This window comes from Anabrus simplex, chromosome 1 (genome assembly GCF_040414725.1).
Source record: "Anabrus simplex isolate iqAnaSimp1 chromosome 1, ASM4041472v1, whole genome shotgun sequence".
Taxonomy (NCBI): domain Eukaryota; kingdom Metazoa; phylum Arthropoda; class Insecta; order Orthoptera; family Tettigoniidae; genus Anabrus; species Anabrus simplex.
This window is the reverse complement of record NC_090265.1, coordinates 1,080,219,506-1,080,241,305: the sequence shown is the minus strand read 5'-3', so window position 1 is coordinate 1,080,241,305 and position 21,800 is coordinate 1,080,219,506. Positions and strand designations below refer to the sequence as shown.

Genomic DNA, 21,800 nt, shown 5'->3' with positions numbered 1-21,800 from the left:
AAAAACACAGCTTAACCTAAAATACAAGAGCTATATACACACATGAATAAACATGCATGCAAATACATGAAAAATTGTTTTCAGTTACGGTATACACATAACCTAACTTGTGTCAACGTGTTGGTAGATGTTGCCAGGATTGAAAGCTAGGATGCTCAGATTGGGAGCATACTGCCAACGAACAAGTTTTATATGTAGTTCATTTATAGTAAACTGTTATACCAGTCAAGAATTTGAATATGTTCTTTTAGTTTATATAGAGAAAAGACTAATGATCTGTCAATGAAAGTCAAAACCTGTCTTCCTGATGAAGCTGGGAAGCAGAATAAAGCTTGTTATGAACTGAGAAGAAATGGACAGTAGCAGAACTGGGACTGATGAGTAGAGAGTCAATCTTTTTGAAGACAAGTGTGTATGAAGATATGGAGATTATCCTTGAGCTTTTATGTCTTCTTTATATTTCTCCCTCTTCCTACACTAACCTGTGATTTTGTTTATCCTATTTTGTGTTCTCCTTTCGATGTTCCTATCTTTCAGCATATGATTAGAAAGTATATCTGTATAATGTTGATATATAAGAGTGTATGTTGATGAAGGCTGTTATATTTGATGTTTAATCACAAATAAATAATTTAATGACAGGGTATATTCTACTATGATAGATTCTCTTATTGATTATATGCTCCTTAATATATTTCGTTTCCAGAACAAGAAACTGTCTCTCTTTTAGTATAGTGTTGGGAACACAATTTTTTTTTTTTCAGAAGCCCCCAAATAGTGACTAAGTTTTTCTATTTTCTGTAATTTAGTCCTTGATTTCACATATAAACTCAAATCTAAAGAGATTAATTTTTTTTTGCTAGTTGCTTTACATCGCACCCACACAGATAGGTCTTATGGCGATGATGGGACAGGAAGGGCCTAGGAATGGGAAGGAAGCAGCTGTGGCCATAATTAAGGTACAGCCCCAGCATTTGCCTGGTGTGAAAATGGGAAACCACAGAAAACCATCTTCAGGGCTGCAGACAGTGGGGTTCGAATCCACTGTCTCCCAGATGTGAGCTCACAGCTGCGCGCTCCTAACCGCACGGCCAACTCGCCCGGTAAAACAGATAAAAAGGAAGTCCTTAGTATTTTTCAGCAATATTTCCATAAATTCACCTCTGATAAGGAAAAGAGTGGGTCTCTAAGAAATGTGTTCATAGAAGATTACATTTATATTTCAATCTTTCATTTGTATATCTTTGTTATTTAGGTTTGAGGGAAAAGATATTTTGAACACTCTGATTTTTCTTCCAGACTTCCAGAATTCAAAGTTGTTATGACGCACAAGGAGGTACCAAAAGAAAAAGGAAGTATTTTATTGCATTTCAATGTACCTGATTGCATTTGGTTTTGGCAGTACTGGAGAGAGACTTAACCTTGAGTGACACAATGCCATGTGCATCATTCATCTGGAGCTTGTCAGTTGGAGGGAAACAGCCAAAGTGAATGGACATGTTTACTGTGCCCAACATGGATTTAAAGTTGAAGCAATGTACCTCAATTAGATGTTGTGTTCTCCTCAAAAAGACACCATCACAAACGGTGGAAATGTTGTAGCAAGCCTACAAAGAGTAAGCCATGGAAAAAATGGACAACCATCAACTTCAAAGACCAATGTCATCTTGCCCAGACAGTTAGTATGGGACATATTAAGAAAGAAAAAAAAGGTAACAGAGTGGAAGTGCAGATGATAAAAGCTATGTATGAAAATTGTGTTGGTAGTGTGAAGACTAGTATAGGAAAAACAAAATTGTTTGAAGTTGAAACTGGTCTCCGACAGGGAAGTGTACTATCCCCCATACTATTCATCATAGTCATGGATGAAATTCATAAGAATAAAACATTAAACATTAAACAGGTGATATAGTGATATGGGGTGAGGATGAAACAGAAGTGCAAAAACAAGTAGATGTATGGAATCAAGAGATAGAAAAATTTGGGATGAAAGTAAGCACAGAGAAAAGTAAAACAATAGTGATGATAAGGGGAAGGAAGGAAGAAAGGACGAGTAAAGATAAAACTGAAATTGGGAAAAGAATACAAAAAGCAAACAGCTTCTACCAGAGTGTAAGGGATATTTTGTGGAACCAAGATGTCCCAAAGAAATGTAAGAAAGTATATATTCAACCTATTAACCCATACTAACCTATGCAGCTGGTCGTGGACTACAACAAATCGAGAGGAGAATAGAATACAGGCAGCGGAGATGACATTCCAAAGAGGTATCAAGGGCAAGACCAGAAAGGACAGAATTAGAAAAGAAGAGATAAGGAAAAGGACAGGAATCTTGAAACTTCAAGACAGGATAGAAACAAAAAAGCTAAAGTGGTATGGGCATATGATGAGAATGGGAGAAGAGAGTGTACGAAAAAAAAGCTTTTTCAGAGAAGTTAACAGGAAAGAGACCACGTGGAAGACCCCAAAAGAGGTGGACAGATTCAGTGTGGGAGTGGATAAAGAAGACGGGAGGAAAACCAGAAGATCTACTTAAAAAGGAGAAGAGTGGTGGAGAGACAGGCAGCGATGGAGGTCCTTGATTCACAACCCGACCTGGGAAGCTGGAAATGGGAAATGAAGATGATGATGACTGTCACACAATAGAGGTTTATTGTCCAGGTTTTAGCGACCATCGTGCACAGCACTGATCAATCAATGAATCAAATATTTCATATTTTAACAACTTCTTAACAGAAATTCTCAAATTCTTAGGAGTATAGCTAATAAATGGACAGAATCATTTCTACTTAGACAGAAACAAACTGTTAGCTTAAAATATCAATCAATCATTCAATGCTGATCTGCATTTAGGGCAGTCGCCCAGGAGGCAGATTCCCTATCTGTTGTTTTCCTAGCCTTTCCTTAAACGATTTCAAAGAAATTGGAAATTTATTGAACATCTCCCTAGGTAAGTTATTCCAATCCCTAACTCCCCTTCCTATAAACACATTTTTGGCCCAATTTGTCCCCCTTAAATTTCAGCTTTATCTTCATATTGTGATCTTTCCTACTTTTAAAGATGCCACTCAAATTTATTCATCTACTAATGTCATTACACGCCATCTCTCCACTGACAGCTCGGAACATACCACTTCATCGTGCAGCTCGTCTTATTTCTCCCAAGTCTTCCCAGCCCAATCTTTGCAACATTTTTGCAACACTACTCTTTTGTCGGAAATCACCCAGAACAAATCGAGCTGCTTTTCTTTGGATTTTTTCCAGTTCTTGAATCAAGTAATCCTGGTGAGAATCTCATACACTGGAACCATACTCTAGTTGGGGTCTTACCAGAGACTTATATGCCCTCTCCTTTGCATCCTTACTACAACCCCTAAACACTCTCATAACCATGTGTACAGATCTGTATCCTTTATTTACAAACCCATTTATGTGATTATCCCAATGAAGATCTTTCCTTATATTAACACCTAGATACTTACAATGATCCCCAAAAGGAACTTTTACCCCATCAATACAGTAATTAATACTGAGAGGACTTTCCCTATTTGTGAAACTCACAACCTGACTTTTAACCCCATTTATCAACATATTGCTGTCCATTTTACAACATTATCGAGGTCAAGTTGCAGTTGCTCACAATCTTGTAACTTATTTATTACTCTATACAGAATAACATTATCCGCAAAAAGCCTTACCTCTGATTCTACTTCTTTACTCATATCATTTATATATATTGTATAAGAAAACATAAAGGTCCAATAATACTGCCTTGAGGAATTTCCCTCTTAATTATTACAGGGTCAGATAAAGCTTCGCCTACTCTAATTCTCTGAGATCTATTTTCTAGAAATAAAGTAACCTATTCAGTCACTCTTTTGTCTAGTTCTATTGCACTACAGTAGTCTCCCATGATCCACCCCATCAAATGCTTTAGACAGGTCAATTGTGATAGAGTCCATTTGACCTCCTGAATCCAAGATATGTGCTATAACTTGCTGAAACAAGTTGAGCTTCAGTGGAGTAACCTTTCCTAAAACCGAACTGCCTTCTATCGAACCAGTTTTTAAATTCACAAACATGTCTAATATAATCAGAAAGAATGCCTTCCCAAAGCTTACATGCAACGCATGTCAAACTTACTGGCCTGTAATTTTCAGCTTTATGTCTATCACCCTTTCCTTATACACATGGGTACTATAGCAACTCTCCATTCATTTGGTATAGCTCCTTCAACCAAACAATAATCAAATAAGTACCTTCAGATATGGTACTATATCCCAACCCATTGTCTTTAGTATATCCCCAGAAATCTTATCAATTCCAGCCGCTTTTCTAGTTTTCAACTTTTCTATCTTATTGTAAATGTCATTGTTATCATATGTAAATTTTAATACTTCTTTATCATTAGTCTCCTCCTCTATCTGGAGATTATCCTTGTATTTATGAAGGGCTTTTGATGTTGAAAATCACAAAATCATTCTTGCAAGAATAAATGAATATGGTATTACGGGTATAGCTAATAAATGGATAGAATTGTTTGAAGTTAGGCAGAAACAAACTATTAGCTTAAAATACAATGGTGATGGAAACATTCCAAGTAATGAGCTGTTGTCTGACAACAGTACCATCAAATTTGGAATTCCACAGGGGTCAGTCATGGGCCCTCTGTTTTTCTTTACTATATAAACAACATAATGCAGTATATTGGTTCATGTGACAAGATTTTATTTGTGGATGATACTACACTTTAAATGAAAGATAAAACAAATGAGGCTCTGCAGCAGTCTGTTGATGCTGTTAGAGAACAATTATCTGAATGGTCTCAAAACAATTTTCTAATAATAAATTATGGAAAAACAGTATCTCTTAATTTCCATACCACTCAGAACAGGAAACCTGCAACTCCAAATATGGTACAATTTTAAATTATGACCACCAAATAGAAAACAAGTTAGAAACAGAATGTTTAGGGATTTGGATTCAGCATGACCTCAAATGGAATAAACATATACAGTATTTAAATTCAAAACTGAGAACAATGTGTTTTGCTTTATATATTTTAAATCTAGGACAAGCAGGCTAACATTAAGAAATGCATACTTATTTACATGCACACTTAAAATATAGAGGCTTATTTTGGGATATGTCACCAGATGTTTTAAGTATTGCCAGGATTTAAAAAGAGCCCTTAGAATTATGAAGAATTTTGAAACTGGAGTATCTTGAAGACCTCTATTCAAGACCTTAAACATTCTCCCATTACCCTCTATCTATAACTTTGGAAGTGTTCCGTTTTTTAAAAAGAATTTAATGAATGAAGACAGTTCCCTACAAATGAATAGCTGTATTCATGACCATAACACAAGGCACAAACAAAACATTAATATTTTACACACAAATACACAAGTGTATATCAAGAAGGAACATTTCACATAGGGATCAAATTATGCAATAAACCAGGTACCACAGGACACAATGAAGATATAACGGCTGAATTATGAATGAAACTGATGATTGAAAGTGTGCATATTATCATCATCTTCTTCTTCTTCTTCTTCTTCTTTTGCAAATAATCACCACTGATATACATTTAGCGCTGTTACCCAGGTAGCAGATTCCCTATCAATTTTTTTTTTTTTTTTTTCTTAAATGGTTTCAAAGAAGTTGGAAAATTATTGAAGATGGCTCTTGGAAAATTGTTCCACTCTTTAAATCCCTCTTTCTATAAACTAATATTTGCTCCAATTTGACTTCTTCTTCTTCTATTATTATTATTATTATTATTATTATTATTATTATTATTATTATTATTATTATTATTATTATTAATCATAATATCCATTAATGGATATTAGTAACCACATTTCTATTTCTATTTAATTGGTTGCTGCGCATAGCAAATGTCAACAGTAATTAGTTCTATCCATCGTTTTATGTTGTGAAGCCACAATACCTTACTATTCTTTGTCCTCTTCCTCTTTTGCCATCAAATTTCCCTTCTATAAGGAGCTGTAGAAGGTAATATTTGGAATTTTGCAACATATGGCCAAGGTATGCAGTCTTTCTGTTTTCAACTGTAACTAGCAGTTCTCAATCTCTATTGACACTTTTCAGAACTACTCTTGGATCCATAGTATTTCAAGTATCCTGCAGTAAGTCCACATTTCAAATATTTTGAATTCTTTGCTGTAGCCATTCTTAGTGTCCATCTCTCAACACCACACACAAGTATATACCAATGAAACATTTTTCATATCTTACCCTAGACTGGCATCCAAAACTACACATGTAAAACACTTTCTTGAATTTCATGAAAGCACTTCAGACATTCTCTATACAGCATTTTATCTCCATGTCTGAAATCCAGTCATCACAAAGGCATATTCCAAGGTGAGCCATTGAGTGTTAGGTTAGCATTCGTAAATGTACCTGGCTCTCATGTTACAATCATGAATTTTGTTTCCCTGCTGTCAATATACAGGCATAGATTATAACTACATTCATTTACTGTGCTAAGGAGTTGTTGAAGAACATCTAAATTATCAGCCATCATGTCATCAGCATAGCAAGTGTTGTTCTTCTAGACCCCATTAATCTTCATGTCTTTCTTTATGGGGAACGTACAAGTCACGAGGTTCAGAATGCTCTAGCAGACTTCTCTCACAGTTACCATGTAGCCTAGTGCTGCAAGCTGCAAATGTAAATAGTAAGCATGGAGCAGTTATAGAGGGATATTTTATTTATGATGGATTTAATGCAGTGAATTTTATACCTGAAAGTGGGTCAAATAATACCATCAAAGAGCATGCTATTTCAAATGATATCATATGTGTTAAATAACACATTTTGATTTTTTCATTTTTCTTTCTATTTACTTTATGTCGCACCAACACAGATAGGTCTCATGGCGACAATGTTTATAATAATAATAATAATAATAATTATTATTATTATTATTATTATTATTATTATTATTATTATTATTATTATTATTATTATTATTATTATTATTATTATTATTATTATGAAGAACTGAACTGAAATTGGCACGTGGTCCTTAGCAGGCCTCATCAGAAAGAAGAAGAATGGTTTCAAGTCCCTCTAACTACTTTTATGTCTTTTGGAGACATCAAGATACCAGAATTTTGTCCCATTGGAGTTCTTTTACATACCAGTAAATTTACCAATATGGGGCTGATGTATTTGAGCACCTTCAATACCACAGGATTGAGCCCGGATCGAACCTATCAACATGAGCTCAGAAAGCCAGCACCTTAACCATGTGAGCCAATCAGCCTGACTTCAAAATGTTTCTCCCCTAAGGAATTTAGATGAGGGTTGAGTCTGAAAATCACACTATTAATTTAATAATAATGACTTACACCAGGAACCTCCGTGGCTCAGACGGCAGCGCGTCAGCCTCTCACCGCTGCATACCGTGGTTCAAATCCTGGTCACTCCATGTGAGATTTTGCTGGACAAAGTGGAGGCGGAACAGGTTTTTCTCCGGGTACTACGGTTTTCCCTGTCATCTTTCATTTCAGCAACACTCTCCATTCTCATTTCATAGCATCTATCAGTCATTAATAAATCACTTTGGGAGTGGTGACCCCATCGTACTAATAGCCTATATCTGATTCATTCATTACATCCCTGACCCAGTCAAAGACTGGAAAACAGGTTGTAGGTTTTTCATTTTCATTTTCAATGACTTACACCACCATCATTCTCAAGGGATCAATTATGTATGAATTAAAAGTTTATTATATAGTGGTCGATTCTTACCTCATCCGGTTCACTGCCAATATTCATTTTTGTCTTCTTTCTTTTTCATACTGAATGAAAAAATTTAACACTAGGATCATTATAACATTCTGAATTATGGCAGTTCACGACACAACAGTATCGTACAGACAAAATAATAACAAATAAATATTTCTGTCAATTAACACCACAGTTGTGCATTAATAAACAGCATGGGCTGCACAACTCCTTACTGTTTTGCCACCTTCAAGTTTAATAGTCACTTATACGTTCCCCATACAGTATCACCAAGTGCTACCCGAAAGATAATCGCAGTCACTAGTTTCAGTAATTGAAACATATGAAACAAGGAGAATTATAGAGCACCTAGGAGAATAATTAATTTGGTCACAAAGGGTAAGACAAGCAGAGAAGACCTACATGACAATAACTGTGCACAATTTCCAACTATTTCAAGGTATGAGCTGTACATCTGGAAGAGGCCACAGTGCTAATTGGCACCAAAAGGCTGTGCAGGTGCACAGATTTAACAAAATGAAGATGTATGTATGTATGTATGTATGTATGTAGTGTGACCGTCACAGCTGACTGAATATGGGTTAGTCTGCTACTAGGGTCGCTTTGTCGGCGAGAGGCGCGCGCGACCTTGGCTCAGTGATAGGAAACCAGTTTCTGACATGAAGAGGGTGGCTGGATGATCGACAAAAAAATAATAAAAAGAAAAGTGGATGAGAGGAAAAAGTAACCAGTGTGTGTCACCTGCAATTACATCGATCGGAGAGAAATGAAATATTTATAATATCATTGATGGCGTGATATGCATAATTATGAAAGTGCTCATGGATCGTATTTTACTGAACTGGGTTAGTAATATCATATGTGAAACATAAAAATCAAAGATTGAATTTTTATTTAATTTTAATGGTATTACGGCTAGAATGATGGTAAAAATTATGTAGTCTAACCCTAGAAGAATTCAGTACTTGAGTTGACTTTACTTCCGACCACGAGGTCCATGCACAATATTTAAGGCAAGTCATATTAGTACAAGCCCTCACATGCTGACAAGTACCCATGCTCACATGCTGAAATGCTCTTGACCTGCGATCTACTGTTACTCCGTGGACGTCGTTAAAGGATTTCTGCTTAGGACAGCTGTGCAATACTATCATCAGGGATAGCGAACCCATTCCTGTGTTTGACGCTTCCTACAGTTATATTAATCTACAACCAGAGTTCGTGCAGTGAACAGACGTCGAAAGTGCAGATAAAATTTATAAAGTACGTTTTATTTTCAACCTAAAATTATGTGTGTGTTTAGGATTTATTTTAATTCATCTGTACAAGTTTCGGCTACCTCACGAGTGAACGTGGAAGAGGACCTCTCCGTTATCATTGCCTGGAGAAGATGGAATTTCACGTCATGGACTCATGTGTTTCACCATGAAGTTTTAAGCCATCGACCGCCGTCAGCAGCGACGAAATGCAGAGATTTTCACCTTAGCATGGCTGACTGAGGACCCAGACTTCAAGATATCAAGGCATCTGCATAAGTTAAGTCGACTACGTCTTATCTATATCTGTTCTATGTAGCTCTTTATTTCTACTCTTATCTTTTCTTAGATTTTCTTCTAAAATATCTAGTAGATTTATTTCACGACTTTTCACTGATTGTTTTCTAGATGTAAGATAGGACATGCTGCCTACTTTGCAAACTTATTTGGTTCATGGCCACGTGTTAACGAGCTTGACGATGATGGTTCAGTTAAAGCGATCCATGTGTTATCGAAACCATGCTTTCTTATAGTACGAATTTCATTATGATAGTGAGCTAATATGTGTCTGGCGAATTTATTGAGGTGATATTTTTCTGATATTTTTCACATTTTCATGGAATTAGGTCTTTTACTTTTACCTTACATTTACGATAGCAGGTCATCAGGATATTAATTCCGAATCGTGTGTAAGAATTCATTTAGAGTACTTGCATAATTGTATGTGATAATTGATGGATTAGTTAATCATCGGGACGAATTTCAGGAGGATATTGTGTATTTTTAGGACGACGATAGGTCCTTATGGTTTTCATGGCTACACATGAGTGATAATGGATTACGACGAGTTAGGGTCGTCGTTATGGTATGCTGTGCGTGTAATTTGTGAGAATTTTGTACATTTTAATGTTGCGATATTGTTGTGCCTGATGTTGATCAGGATATGAGGAAAATATGGAATCTTCAAGAAGTTATGAGGTCTAGATAATATTATAGTGTCTTCTGATGATAAAGACAAGTCCATGTTAATAGATGTACTCCATAATTCGAGGAAATATCCTAATAGTGTTCGTAAAAGTCAATAATTCTGAGTTAAGGTACGTGGAAATTTATTGGAAGACCTTAGGTCTTGTGAACAGATCCTCAGTAAATATGCTAATAATATTCAGTTCGAAACCAGGCATACTCATTCTACAAGGTATTATTTCGTACTCACGTGGTGACTTTATCTTCTGAACGCAAGGGAACATGTTATAGGAGAGTGGCAAGTTTGATTGACACTTTATGATGTGTAAATATTGTAGATATTTTCTTCCTTGATATTTTCAGTAGTTAGTAGTAGATGTAGAGATTTCTTAGTTGTAAGACACTTATTTTCTATGTACTCATTGTGTGCTGATATGCGACGATTTGATAGTGTTAATTGATTGTGGACGGGATGTTCACGTTGAGGATATTTTCTTCATTTGTCGATTTTTGTAGGTCATGATGTCCTACTTTTGTCCAGTTAATGACCAAGTGATTATAAGTTTATTATTAGTTCTCACAAGGAGATATGTGGGAAGACGTGAACAGATATATCTGACGTCTCAAGTTAACTTGTAGAAAAAGGCAAATTCAACTTTTCATTTTTTATGTCAACAAATTTTTTGATGACAGGATTTCATTCTCATTGTCATGATGTAAAATTAATTAATCTTGAATATTTCTTTATCATACACTTAATTAAATTAATTCAATTTTTCAGATTGTTCGTGGAATGATAGTGAAGACCTCATTTTTTGTTTTAATTCAACTTTAAATTACTAAATTAATAATTCTGAATATAGGAAATACAATATGATGTTAAAACACTCTGTTAGAATGGTAGGGAAGATAAGTTACGTGTACCATCCCATTTGTTTGCATTTTCTTTGTTACATCAAGAGCCACAGTAATTCCATAAAGTAGTGATCATTTCCATTATCATAGCTGTTAGGATGGCTAATATTTCATTTTCATCAATAAATGTGTAATATTTGTTCTACATCTTGAACATGCTTATTTCCAAACCCTATGCAAATCCTGCCACTTTTCATATATTTTTTTTTTTTGAGCTTACGGTCATCAAACTGAGCACCCCTGGGGTGTCTCTAGCTCACTGACAGACCTAGTCAGGGACAGTATGTATGTATGTATGTATGTATGTAGTACGTACGTATGTATGTACGTATGTATTGTACCCAACAGGGACATGAACCAAGGACCAGTGATCAAGCAGATGCGCATTTCTTTGTCTGGAAGCAACCACGTGGGATCTCGAAGCTTGGAACACCACGGTTGTGGCTAGAATGTATTCCCCCCAAGCAGAGCTAGGGAATCCCTGGGTGGAAAGGGGGGAAAAGTTATTCCCACCACATGTTGTTGGTGAGTGTGAGAGGTGTACTTTTTAGCATTGTAATCTGGGATCTATCTTTAAAACAGCATGACCAACTTCGTTTTCTACATTAAAGGAATTAACGATTTTAATAATACTGCATTGTACGATTCAAAACAGCTGTTAGTGATTTGTGAATTTATTTGGAGTGTGTTACGTCCTTTATGGTGATAATCTACTGTTAAAATGATGATGATGCTTGTTGTTTAAAGGGGCCTAACACTTCTGTTAAAAGAAGGAATATGTGATTACATAACAGTGGAAAGTTACAGAGGCCATGTGTTAAATGTCTTGACGCCCACTTGATGGGGAACCCTGTGAGCGAGCCAAAATTTGAAAAGACAGTTATTTATTCATTACAGGGGATTCTGTGATCAGATTTTGTCCGGGTGAGTCTTAACCATATTATAAGATCACTGGTCACCTGATAATCGCACTATTGCACCTCAAATACACCTAGAATAGGGTGTATAGGAAATTTGAGAGGCGGAAACATCTCAGCTAATGCAAGGTTTGGGGAGCGTCATTCCTAGACAGTCTGTGTTTTTGTCTCATGAGAAACAGACGTGTGACAGTCCCAAGGAACAGAGTACTTTGTATTTTAATTTTATTTTAAAGAATAATAGTTAATGTCTGAAACAATTGGTGAATGAGAAGAAGTGATATCATAGATATATGGGAGTGCATGTTCGGGTTATCAGTCATAATTCAGAGCACGAACTCAAACTATTATTACTGTTACCGTCATCACCCAAAACAAAGAAGGGACGATTGGAACCCTTACAATAACAGTTATAGTGAACAGAGACACAGAACTTATCTGTGTGTGTTCTGTACCATAGACCGAGGAGATTCTAGTGCCAGGGATTATGGAGTTTCATCCTAGGAGTTCCAGTTCGGACCTGGTCATCAAAGCAGTCAACATGGAAGCTATGAGGCAGTGAATCATTAAGATGGACGTCCCGTGTCTAGAGGAGGAGGCTAAGTACCCTTATTTTACTAGCATGACTTGTAGTACAACGGAATATCCACTTAAAGTTCATGGATTTTTAAATAGTAAATTGATAGGGTTTCTTTTAATATGTAAATGTGCTAATTAAGAGCACAGTGTTCAATTAGATACAAGTCTGAGAGAATTAGATTTTTTATTTTATTCTTTATTTTTCATTTGGAAGTTTTCTAACTTTTTTACATAGCTTGACTTAGAACAAAATGGTTAGTGCCAGTAGTGTCCAATGGAATGTTTTCTCATGTTGATTGGTACTCAACCAATGGTATCATCATGCATGTGAGTAGTATTTTGATGTAGTTTAGTCGACGGATTTAAGGAGCGCCGGAGTGAACCGTCATGAGGTTTGAAGCATATCCTCCCATGTAGCTAGATGAGAGACAGAGATTTTAAATTCGTTCATAAATTAAATAAATGGCTGTGAGTTGAGAAGGTAGTATTGTCATCCTATGAACTTAGTAGAATCTTTGATGGAAGTATTTTAATTGCCAATTATTTGGTAGTGAGTTTTTGTTTCAATGTACAGGGAGAAATGTACCATAGGGAGACAGCAGAGATTGGAAGCTGGGACTCTGAGTTGGAAAGATTGAACACCCACTGTGAATTGGAATATGAGATGAAATGCCTCTGTAAACTAGTATATTAACGGGCTAGGTATGAATTTATAAGCAACGATAATATGAAGACCGTGAAGGCAGTTAAAGTTGTATGTGAGAGTGAAATTTTGCGCCTGAATTAAGATGTGTGTCGGTTGACCGACTGGAGCAGATAAATATTTATGTGACAGGGAAATGCCCACAAAGGTGACCCCTGTAAAAGGAAGAGAGAGAGCGATGAATTTTTATGAGGTGAAATACAGCCAGGGTTTTAGACAGATGGGTCCCATTTGCAAGACATGTGATTTATGTGTTATGTGACTCATTAAGAAGATTATCCTTTTCTTTAAAGTACTTTGGTCAGAGATAGACTCAGTTAGCTAGTGTAATGCAGCCATTTTTGTTTTGCATGAATATGATAGTTAGTGTTTCCAGTGCCCATCTGCGGAGTCCAGTGCTCACTTGTTCGAACCTCACACTGTGCAGATCCGTGTTCACTTGTATCTATTGTATTATGTTTTGTTCTATTGTGGTGAGTGCATTTTATTTTGATTTGTCAAAACAGGTTCCAATCCTGGGGTTGATTGTGTGTATGCCGGGTTTGATTCCGAACCAGAGCATTTCGTGTTGAAATATTCCTGTGTGTTTAGTGTGTGTTCTTTTAGATAGGTAAATTATTTTGTTTATCAAGTTGGATCTAGGATAGGCTAGCCCAGTGTTAATGGGGATGGTTTGAGTGATTTATTTGTTTAATATTCCGTATATGCGAGGTCATGATCAAATATGGTTTTATGGTACTAGTCTCGTCCTCAAAACAAATTGAAACAATCTTCAACATGTTAGCGTGAGACTTGTGATTATTCATGTAAATTCAATATGGTATATTTGCGTCTTTTTTCACCATCATCAGGAGTATAATAATCAACCCTTTGATTTTAAAATTTTAAAATATTGTTCTCATTTAATTGTAGTTATATGACACCCACTTTCTCCTACCCTTTATGCCGCTTAGTTATTTTATATATATTTATGATGCCTACTTGATTTATACCCTGTTAACGACCCTGCAGATTTATAGCCGGAGACTTCATGGGATGGGTGCAGTATGTATGTATGTATTTTTGTATGTATGTATGTATGTATGTATGTATGTATAGTCCGCGCACCTTTTAGTGATATTTCTTTGTGTGGGGGTGGAGAAAGGAGGGAGCTCTCGCGGTTCCAGTAATACTGCCAACAGAATGAAAATGAAATCTGAATTGAATCGATAATATGATCGATCGATATGAATTTTCTAAACCTTTATTATCTTAAGCCAACAACTGTGTCATACACACTTTATATAACATTATATAACATTTTTCGATGTGAATCTTGTTCCCAGTATGAATTCTATAGTTTGGCTTTGCTGTGTAAACAACAACAGTACTAGTACGTAAAGTGTACGCCAGATATCAAACAGCAATGCATAAGCGATTCATAGTTTGTGTTTCAAAGGTTGCCAATATGAATCTCGAAGATACCCGAGGTCGACCTATTCAGCACTAGGGTGTCCATGTATTGCTAAAAGGTGTGTGTGTGTGTTTTTTTCTCACAATTGCTTTTCAGGATGCTAAAGGAGTTGTGGACACAACTTCTTGGGATTAAATATTTATGAAACTAGCAACAAGGAAAGATACTTACAGTGAGAGAATCAAATCTACAATCCATTCTGCCTTCCATGACCAGATCATGAATGGTGAGTTCTATACTCAGATGTAGGGGAACAGTGATGGACCAATGGCACTCAACTTCATCCTTATACCTTCCTGGATAACCTGGTGAAGTGAACTCTCCTTCAGGGCGGGTAAGGCGCCCTCCACAACCTGAAAATAATACATGCAGTTCATCATCTCAGGTCTGTGAAAATCTGTGGTATATATTGCAAAATTATAAATAGAATTAGTTTATAAAATTAAATAAAACTAGAAATATAAGGAAGCAAATCTCTAACAAATAAAAGTCAGTTAAAAATGCTAGAGATCTCTTGGGACACAAATCTGAATGCATTATCTACTTCAAAATAAGCCATCCTCCTCTAAAAGCTTTTTAAGTCTTAAATATGAAGTCAGGTTCTGATACAACCTGGTGAGCATGTTGACACAGTCAAAGAAATTGTAATATTTCATGTTTGCCCATGCAATAGTGTTTGACATACAGTTGATTAAACCTTGTATGTGTATGTGTGTCTTCTTCTTCTTTTTTTATGACCACATAGGATCACTTTAGTCAGTCCATCGTTCAGGTCTCTTTGAAGGGATTGTTCGGGCTTTGCGGTCCTCCCAGTACTTCTTCAGACGCTCCGATCTTCGTACCCTTTCCTCAGTTGAAAATGTGCGTGTTGTTGGTTTGTTTTGTGTAAGGGTAAAGTGGAGGTTTGTATTCTTGAGTTTTGTATTCAATTTTATCTTATTTGTGGTGTCTTCTGTTGTAAGGCCTCTTTCTTTCAGATCCTCTCTTACTTCTCTGATCCATTTACATCCTGTTGTGGTATTTCTTGAGATGAGATTGTGTTGTACTAGTTGTTTCAGAAGTCTCGAATCCTGCATCCTCATGATATGTCCAAAGAATCCCAGTCTCCTCTTACTCATAGTATCTGTAATGGGTTCTAGCTCTTTGTACACGACTTTGTTAGGTATTAACTGCCACTGTCCATCTTTCTGGTATTTTTTGTTGATGCAGGTTCTTCCAATCCTCCTTTCAATTTTCTGAAGTCTGTCAGTCTTTGATTGTTTATTAAGGTAAAAGAGTGTTTCTGCTGCATATATAGCTTCCGGTTTTATAACTGTGTTGTAGTGTTTTATTTTTGTATTTATTGATAGACATTTCTTTTTGTAGATATCCCATGTTAACGTTTGTGCTTTAGCTAATCTATTTGTTCTTATTTGGACTGAGATTTTTTTTCATTTAGGTTATGTGTTATTACTTCTCCAAGATATTTAAATTGAGTTACTATTTTGATTTTATTACCATTTATGGTGATTTCTTTTAGCTGTGTTGGTTTTTGGGGCATAATTTCTGTTTTTTCAAATGAAATTTAGGTCAATTTTATTTGCAAAGTTTTGAAGTTCTGATATCTGGGTTTTTGCTTCTTTTATGTTTGAAGTCCAAGTTCCAAGAGAGTCCAAAGTGATAAACTTTTATCTGTTCAGAGACAGCTGGTTTAGGAAAAGGTATCCTTCAAATCTATTTGTAAAATTCTTGTATATGCAGTCAGGGTCTGATAAGGATAGACAGTGTTATCCTAGTCAAAGAAATCATAGAAATTTATGTACAACTACTCAGCTACTCCACTGTAAATTTGGAAGTTTAAAGCTCTTCAACATCAACCATTTTAATAAAACAGTTATTGAAACCACTTAGCTAAAATTCAATAATTCTGGTTCGGATACCAAGAAAATTCAGTATCTCCTACTTAGAAGCAAATGTATAAAGTGAGTCTCCTGTCCTTCATTTTTATGAACATTCGGTTTCCCTTCTAATGCTATTACGAGGATGGTAGAGTCTCTTGCCCACCTATAATCTATATGTATAAAAGAACATGCACCGACCGACTGACTGGCTGATTCATCATCGCCGAGCCAAAACTACTGGACATAAAGAAATGAAATTTTGAGGATACGTTTATATTACAATGTAGGTGTTCAGTAAGGGAGGATTTTTGGATATTCTGTCGCTAAGGGGGTGAAAACGGGGGGGGGGGGTGAATTTTAAAAATGAGTGTGTCTATATCTCAAAACTTTAAAAGTTTACAGATATTAAAGTTGGTATTTAGAATCTCCCTTAAAAATAAAGAAACCCATATTTTTTTGTTTTTGGAAAATTTCAATAGGAAGGGTGAAAAGGGTGAAATAGTGGTTGAATGCCTTTAATGAGGATACTTATATCTCAGAAACTGAAGATATTACAGACCTGAAAATTGGCATTTTGGGTACCCTTTATAAATAAAGAAACATGTACCGGTATCTTTTGTTTCTAGAAAATCCAATCAATGGGGGGTGAAGGGGGGTGAATTTTTAATATGAGTGTATCTATATCTCAAAACTTTAAAAGTTTACAGATTTAAAAATTTGTATTTACAATCTCCTTTAAAAATAAAGAAACAGGTATTTTTTGTTTTCAGAAAATCCTAATAGGAAGGGTGAAAAAGGGGTTCAATGCCTTTAATGATGATACCTATATCTCAGAAACTAAAGATATTACAGACCTAAAAATTTGTATTTGGGATCTCCTTTATAAATAAAGAAACATGTATTTTTTGGTTTTTGGAAAATCCAATTAATGGGGCTTAAACAGGAGTGACAAATTGGGGTGAATTTTTAGAAAGATTATATCTACAGTATATCTCAGAAACTTAAAATGATACAGGTGTAAAAATTGGTACTGGAATCTCCTGTAAAAGTAAAGAAACATAGGTAATTTGATTTTGGAAACTCCATTTAAGGGGAACTAAACAGAGGTGAAATTTTAAAATGAGTATTTCTATAGTATATCTCAAAAACTTAACATGTTACAGAAGTGAAAATTTGGTATTTTTATCTCTATTAAAAATAAAGAAATATGTATTTTTTTTTTTGGAAAACTGCTTGGGTGGGGGCAGGAGGTAAGAGTGACTGAATGGGGTTGAATTCTTTTAATTTGGATACTCATATCTCAAAAACTGAAGATGTTACTGACGTGAAATTTGGTATTTGGAATCTTTTTTAAAAATAAATAATACGTATTTTTTGTTTTTGAAAATCCATTTAAAGGGGGGGGATGAAAAATTAGTTGAATTGTTTGTATGAATATACTATTATCTCAAAAAACGAAAGATTTTGCAGATGTGAAAATTGGCATTTGGAAACTGCTTTAAAAGTAAAGAAACACATACTCTTGGAAAATCCAATGAAGGGGGAGGGGAGGTGAAAGAATTGAAAAATTAATTGAATTAATTGTATGAGGATACTTACATCTAATAAAATCTAAAGTTGTTACAGACGTGAAAATTGATATTTGGTCTCCTTTAAATACAAAAGAAAAATGCGTTTTGGGGCAGAATCATCTTGCGGGGCGGGGGTGAATAGGAGTTGAATTCTTTTTATGAGGACACATATTTCAAAAACTAAAGATGTTAGATTTGTGATAATTGGTATTTAGAAGATCCTTTACTATTAAAGAATCAAGTGGTTTTTTGCCGTAAAATTCACTTGAGGGGGAGGGGGGCTGAAAGTGAAAGAAAATAATTCTTTTCATGAGGATACTTATACCTCAAAACTGAAAGTAACAGACGTGAACACAGGTATTTGGAATCTCCTTTAAACATAAATAAACAAGCCTCTTTTTTTGGGGGGGGGGGGGAATCAACTTAACGGCGGTGGAGCATAAAAGGAATTGAGACCAATTGATTTTACTGTTTATAATGTACTTATTCTGATCATAAACCGATCATTTTTAATCTGTCCTGGGTTCGTTTTCAACAGTCATCTTTTTTTTGGAGAACATAAAGTTAGATTACAGTAGATTCTCCTGGCATATAAATAAAAATTTAAACACATTTGAAATAAATGATACGAATGACATTGGCCGTTAATTGTTCACCTCTGTAATAAGGTCAGTAATGCACGGAAGTACAGTATATCATTCATATTGCCAGAAATCCCGCGCACTTGCCTACGTGCGACAATGGTGCTGGTCACATTGTCAGCAATGACAATGGCTGCAGGTGTAATTTACCATCAAGTAGCGGTCTTGCATCGTGCTGTGAGATCCAGAACATCAACAACAACAACAACAATAATAATAATAATAATGTTCTGGACCGTCGTCAAAATGTGCGGACCGCGCTGGAAATGGGTCCTGGCCGGGTAATGACTACGAATGCAGTCCAGCCGCGGGTTCAGTACCGCCCAGGCACCCAAGATGACACCACACCGGATCTTCTCAAGGATTTGATCCAAATTAAAAATGCTTATAGAGAAATATGCCAAAGATGTAGGGAACCAAGTGACCGGGTGGAATACCTGGACCTAGCCCGGGCAGTACGAAATCGATTGCTGGAAAGAAAGATTGAAAAATGGGAGGAACTTCGTGGCAATCTCTCAGAAAACGAGTCAGATAGTGAATTTTGGTGGATTATATGTAAAATGTTAAGCTTGCAATTATAAATTTCCGTATAATACCGTAGCAAAGCACGGGTATCTTGCTAGTATTGTATAAAGGCACAATAGTCTCTAGCAACAGGCTGCATCATAACAGCATGACGGTAGTAAAAAAAAATGAAATGAAATGGCGTATGGCTTTTAGTGCCGGGAGTGTCCGAGGACAAGTTTGGCTCACCAGGTGCAGGTCTTTTGATTTGACTCCCGTAGGCAACCTGCGCGTCGTGAGGAGGAGGATGAAATGATGATGAAGATGACACACACACACCCAGCCCCCGTGCCAGCGAAATTAACCAATGATGGTTAAAATTCCCGACCCTTCCGGGAATCGAACCCGGGACCCCTGTGACCAAAGGCCAGTATGATAACCATTTAGCCATGGAGCCGGACATGACGGTAGTAAAAACCTTTTATCAGATGGTTACACAAAGCACCGATCTATCATACGATGAGGTTAAGAGTTTGTGCCAAACAAACTGGTATTGTGCAATATTATGAAAATAATGCAGAAAATGACGATATAGAGATATTAAATATGTGTTACTTGTTGAAGCAAAGATGTATACACATTGTAGGTATAGTTTGTAGAATACTGGGAAGAATTGTCCATGTGGTTCTGAGGTAAAATTCCAACTACAGTCACAGTTGCTGTCTGCTACAGGTTCAATTTCTACCATATTATGCATAGTCATAGCTTTGATGATCACATGCAGGCCTGTTCATGCCACGTTCAACTGATAGCACACCATTCTGTCAGGAATGGATTTCTTACTGTCCACATTCAACTGAAGTCCTCCCCCTCCTCCTTTCCCCTCATCCAGCTCCTGCCGGGTTGGGACATTTATGGCACTTCTCCACCTTCCTCTCTCCTTCCACTATTCCTCTTCCATCATTTCGTCCCAGTTAGGGTTACCAACTGAAAATTTCCAAATGCAGGACATTGCTTAGCAAAAAGCAGGACATTTAAGAAAAATGCCTGACAATTTCAATCGATAACAAAATTATACATACATTACACACAATTTTTTACAAAAGGAAATACCTTACTTAATGATCAGTCCTTGCTGCAGTTCATTTCCTTGAAGTTGTATTTTTCAACAGAACCTACTTTTGAAAGAAGACGCGAGTTATTTTCTTGAAGTACATATTTATAAAATTCTTCACACGACACATCTTTGAAATTGAACTTCACAAGTAACATTCCTTTCACTGATTCTACCAACAAACGGTTCCTTTCCTTTGACCATTGAGCATTTATGAATGAAAACACACGTTCAGTGGAGGCATTGCTGCCTGGTATGGCAAAGAAAAACTGGCAAATGTTCAAACGTTCAGAAAATACCTCAATGTTCTGGCACTTATTAAAAAAAAACAGACCATTATTGGTCTAGTGTTGTATCTTTATCCAAAGTTGAAGTTTTAGATTAAGCCCTTATGTTGCAGAACTGGTCGAATAATTTTGAATCATCTATTTCTACACCTTTTGACTGTAAGTACTGAATACATGCTACAATATCGTCAAAGCTGAGGTCTTTAATGTTTTGAAGTTTCAACCATTTGAAACACTTGAATTCCTCTATAGGATGCATCCATTTATCCAAGTACTCAGTGCAGGTTTCATAGAAACAAGATACATTCTCCATAAACACTTTGCATTCTTTATCCAAACCATCTTCTGAAAATGTATTTAACATCTGTCTGACTTTAAGGGGAATGAATTGACCTTCAAGCAGTGGCGGCGCGTGACTTTCATCACTGGGGGTTCAAAAGAAGAAAAAATTGCCTCCCCCCCAACCTCTCCTCTTCCCATCTCCGCCAGCTTCTCTTCCATCGTGGGCCGTAACCTCCTAAACTAAGATGCCATAAGTTCTAGAAAGTGATCAAATACAAGAGGAGCAGAAAATACGGTAGGCCTACATGCCGAGTTTTACCACATGCGAAATAAGAAATAACTGCTTCATTGAAGTCCGCAGAGTCTCGAACAAAGTTCCTTTCAATTGACAACATAGCAAGAGCAATAAGTCTATCCTCGGTCATTGTGCTGCGCTAGAAAGTTTTTATTCTCTTCAGGGTAGAGAAACACCTTTCTGCTTCCGATGTCATGGGAATAGTAACAACTATATTTTAAAGTTTTCATTGGTATTACCTTGCCGCTATTCTTTGCCTCAATGATTTTTGAGTTAAGTTCCTCTCCAAAAGGTAATTATTCCAAAGAAGCCAAATTAATAGGTGTTTAGTAAGTAATAATATATTTGGGACAAGATATTAATTGGAATTTGACAGTTTAATGCGACTTTTGGTAGTAACGATGCTTTTCAACACTAGCGCTAGTTACGTGTTCTATAATCTCTGTTGCCTAGTCAAATTCCCGTAAGGCCAACAGATGGCAGGCACATACCCCAACCCCAACAACACGACTAGCTAGTCTTGAGACAGTGGCCTATTGCGCATGCGTAAAGAACAGAGATCCGTTTCTGCGATATCCTGGTCTTGCCTTAGTGCTGGCTTTCGTCCCCCCGCACCTCGCCACTCCCTTCGCCTATGTACGGACGGAGAGAT

At 36.3% G+C, this 21,800-nt stretch overlaps 1 protein-coding gene across 1 annotated transcript in view; it reads right to left on the bottom strand.

Moving 5' to 3' along the window:
* Positions 1–21,800, bottom strand: part of Cubn (Cubilin) — an 882,604-nt gene that overhangs the window by 531,084 nt on the left and 329,720 nt on the right. The window contains exon 27 of the mRNA XM_068225286.1: positions 14,746–14,927. Within this exon, the coding sequence (XP_068081387.1) occupies positions 14,746–14,927 (182 nt within the window). The remainder of the gene's footprint in view (positions 1–14,745; positions 14,928–21,800) is intronic.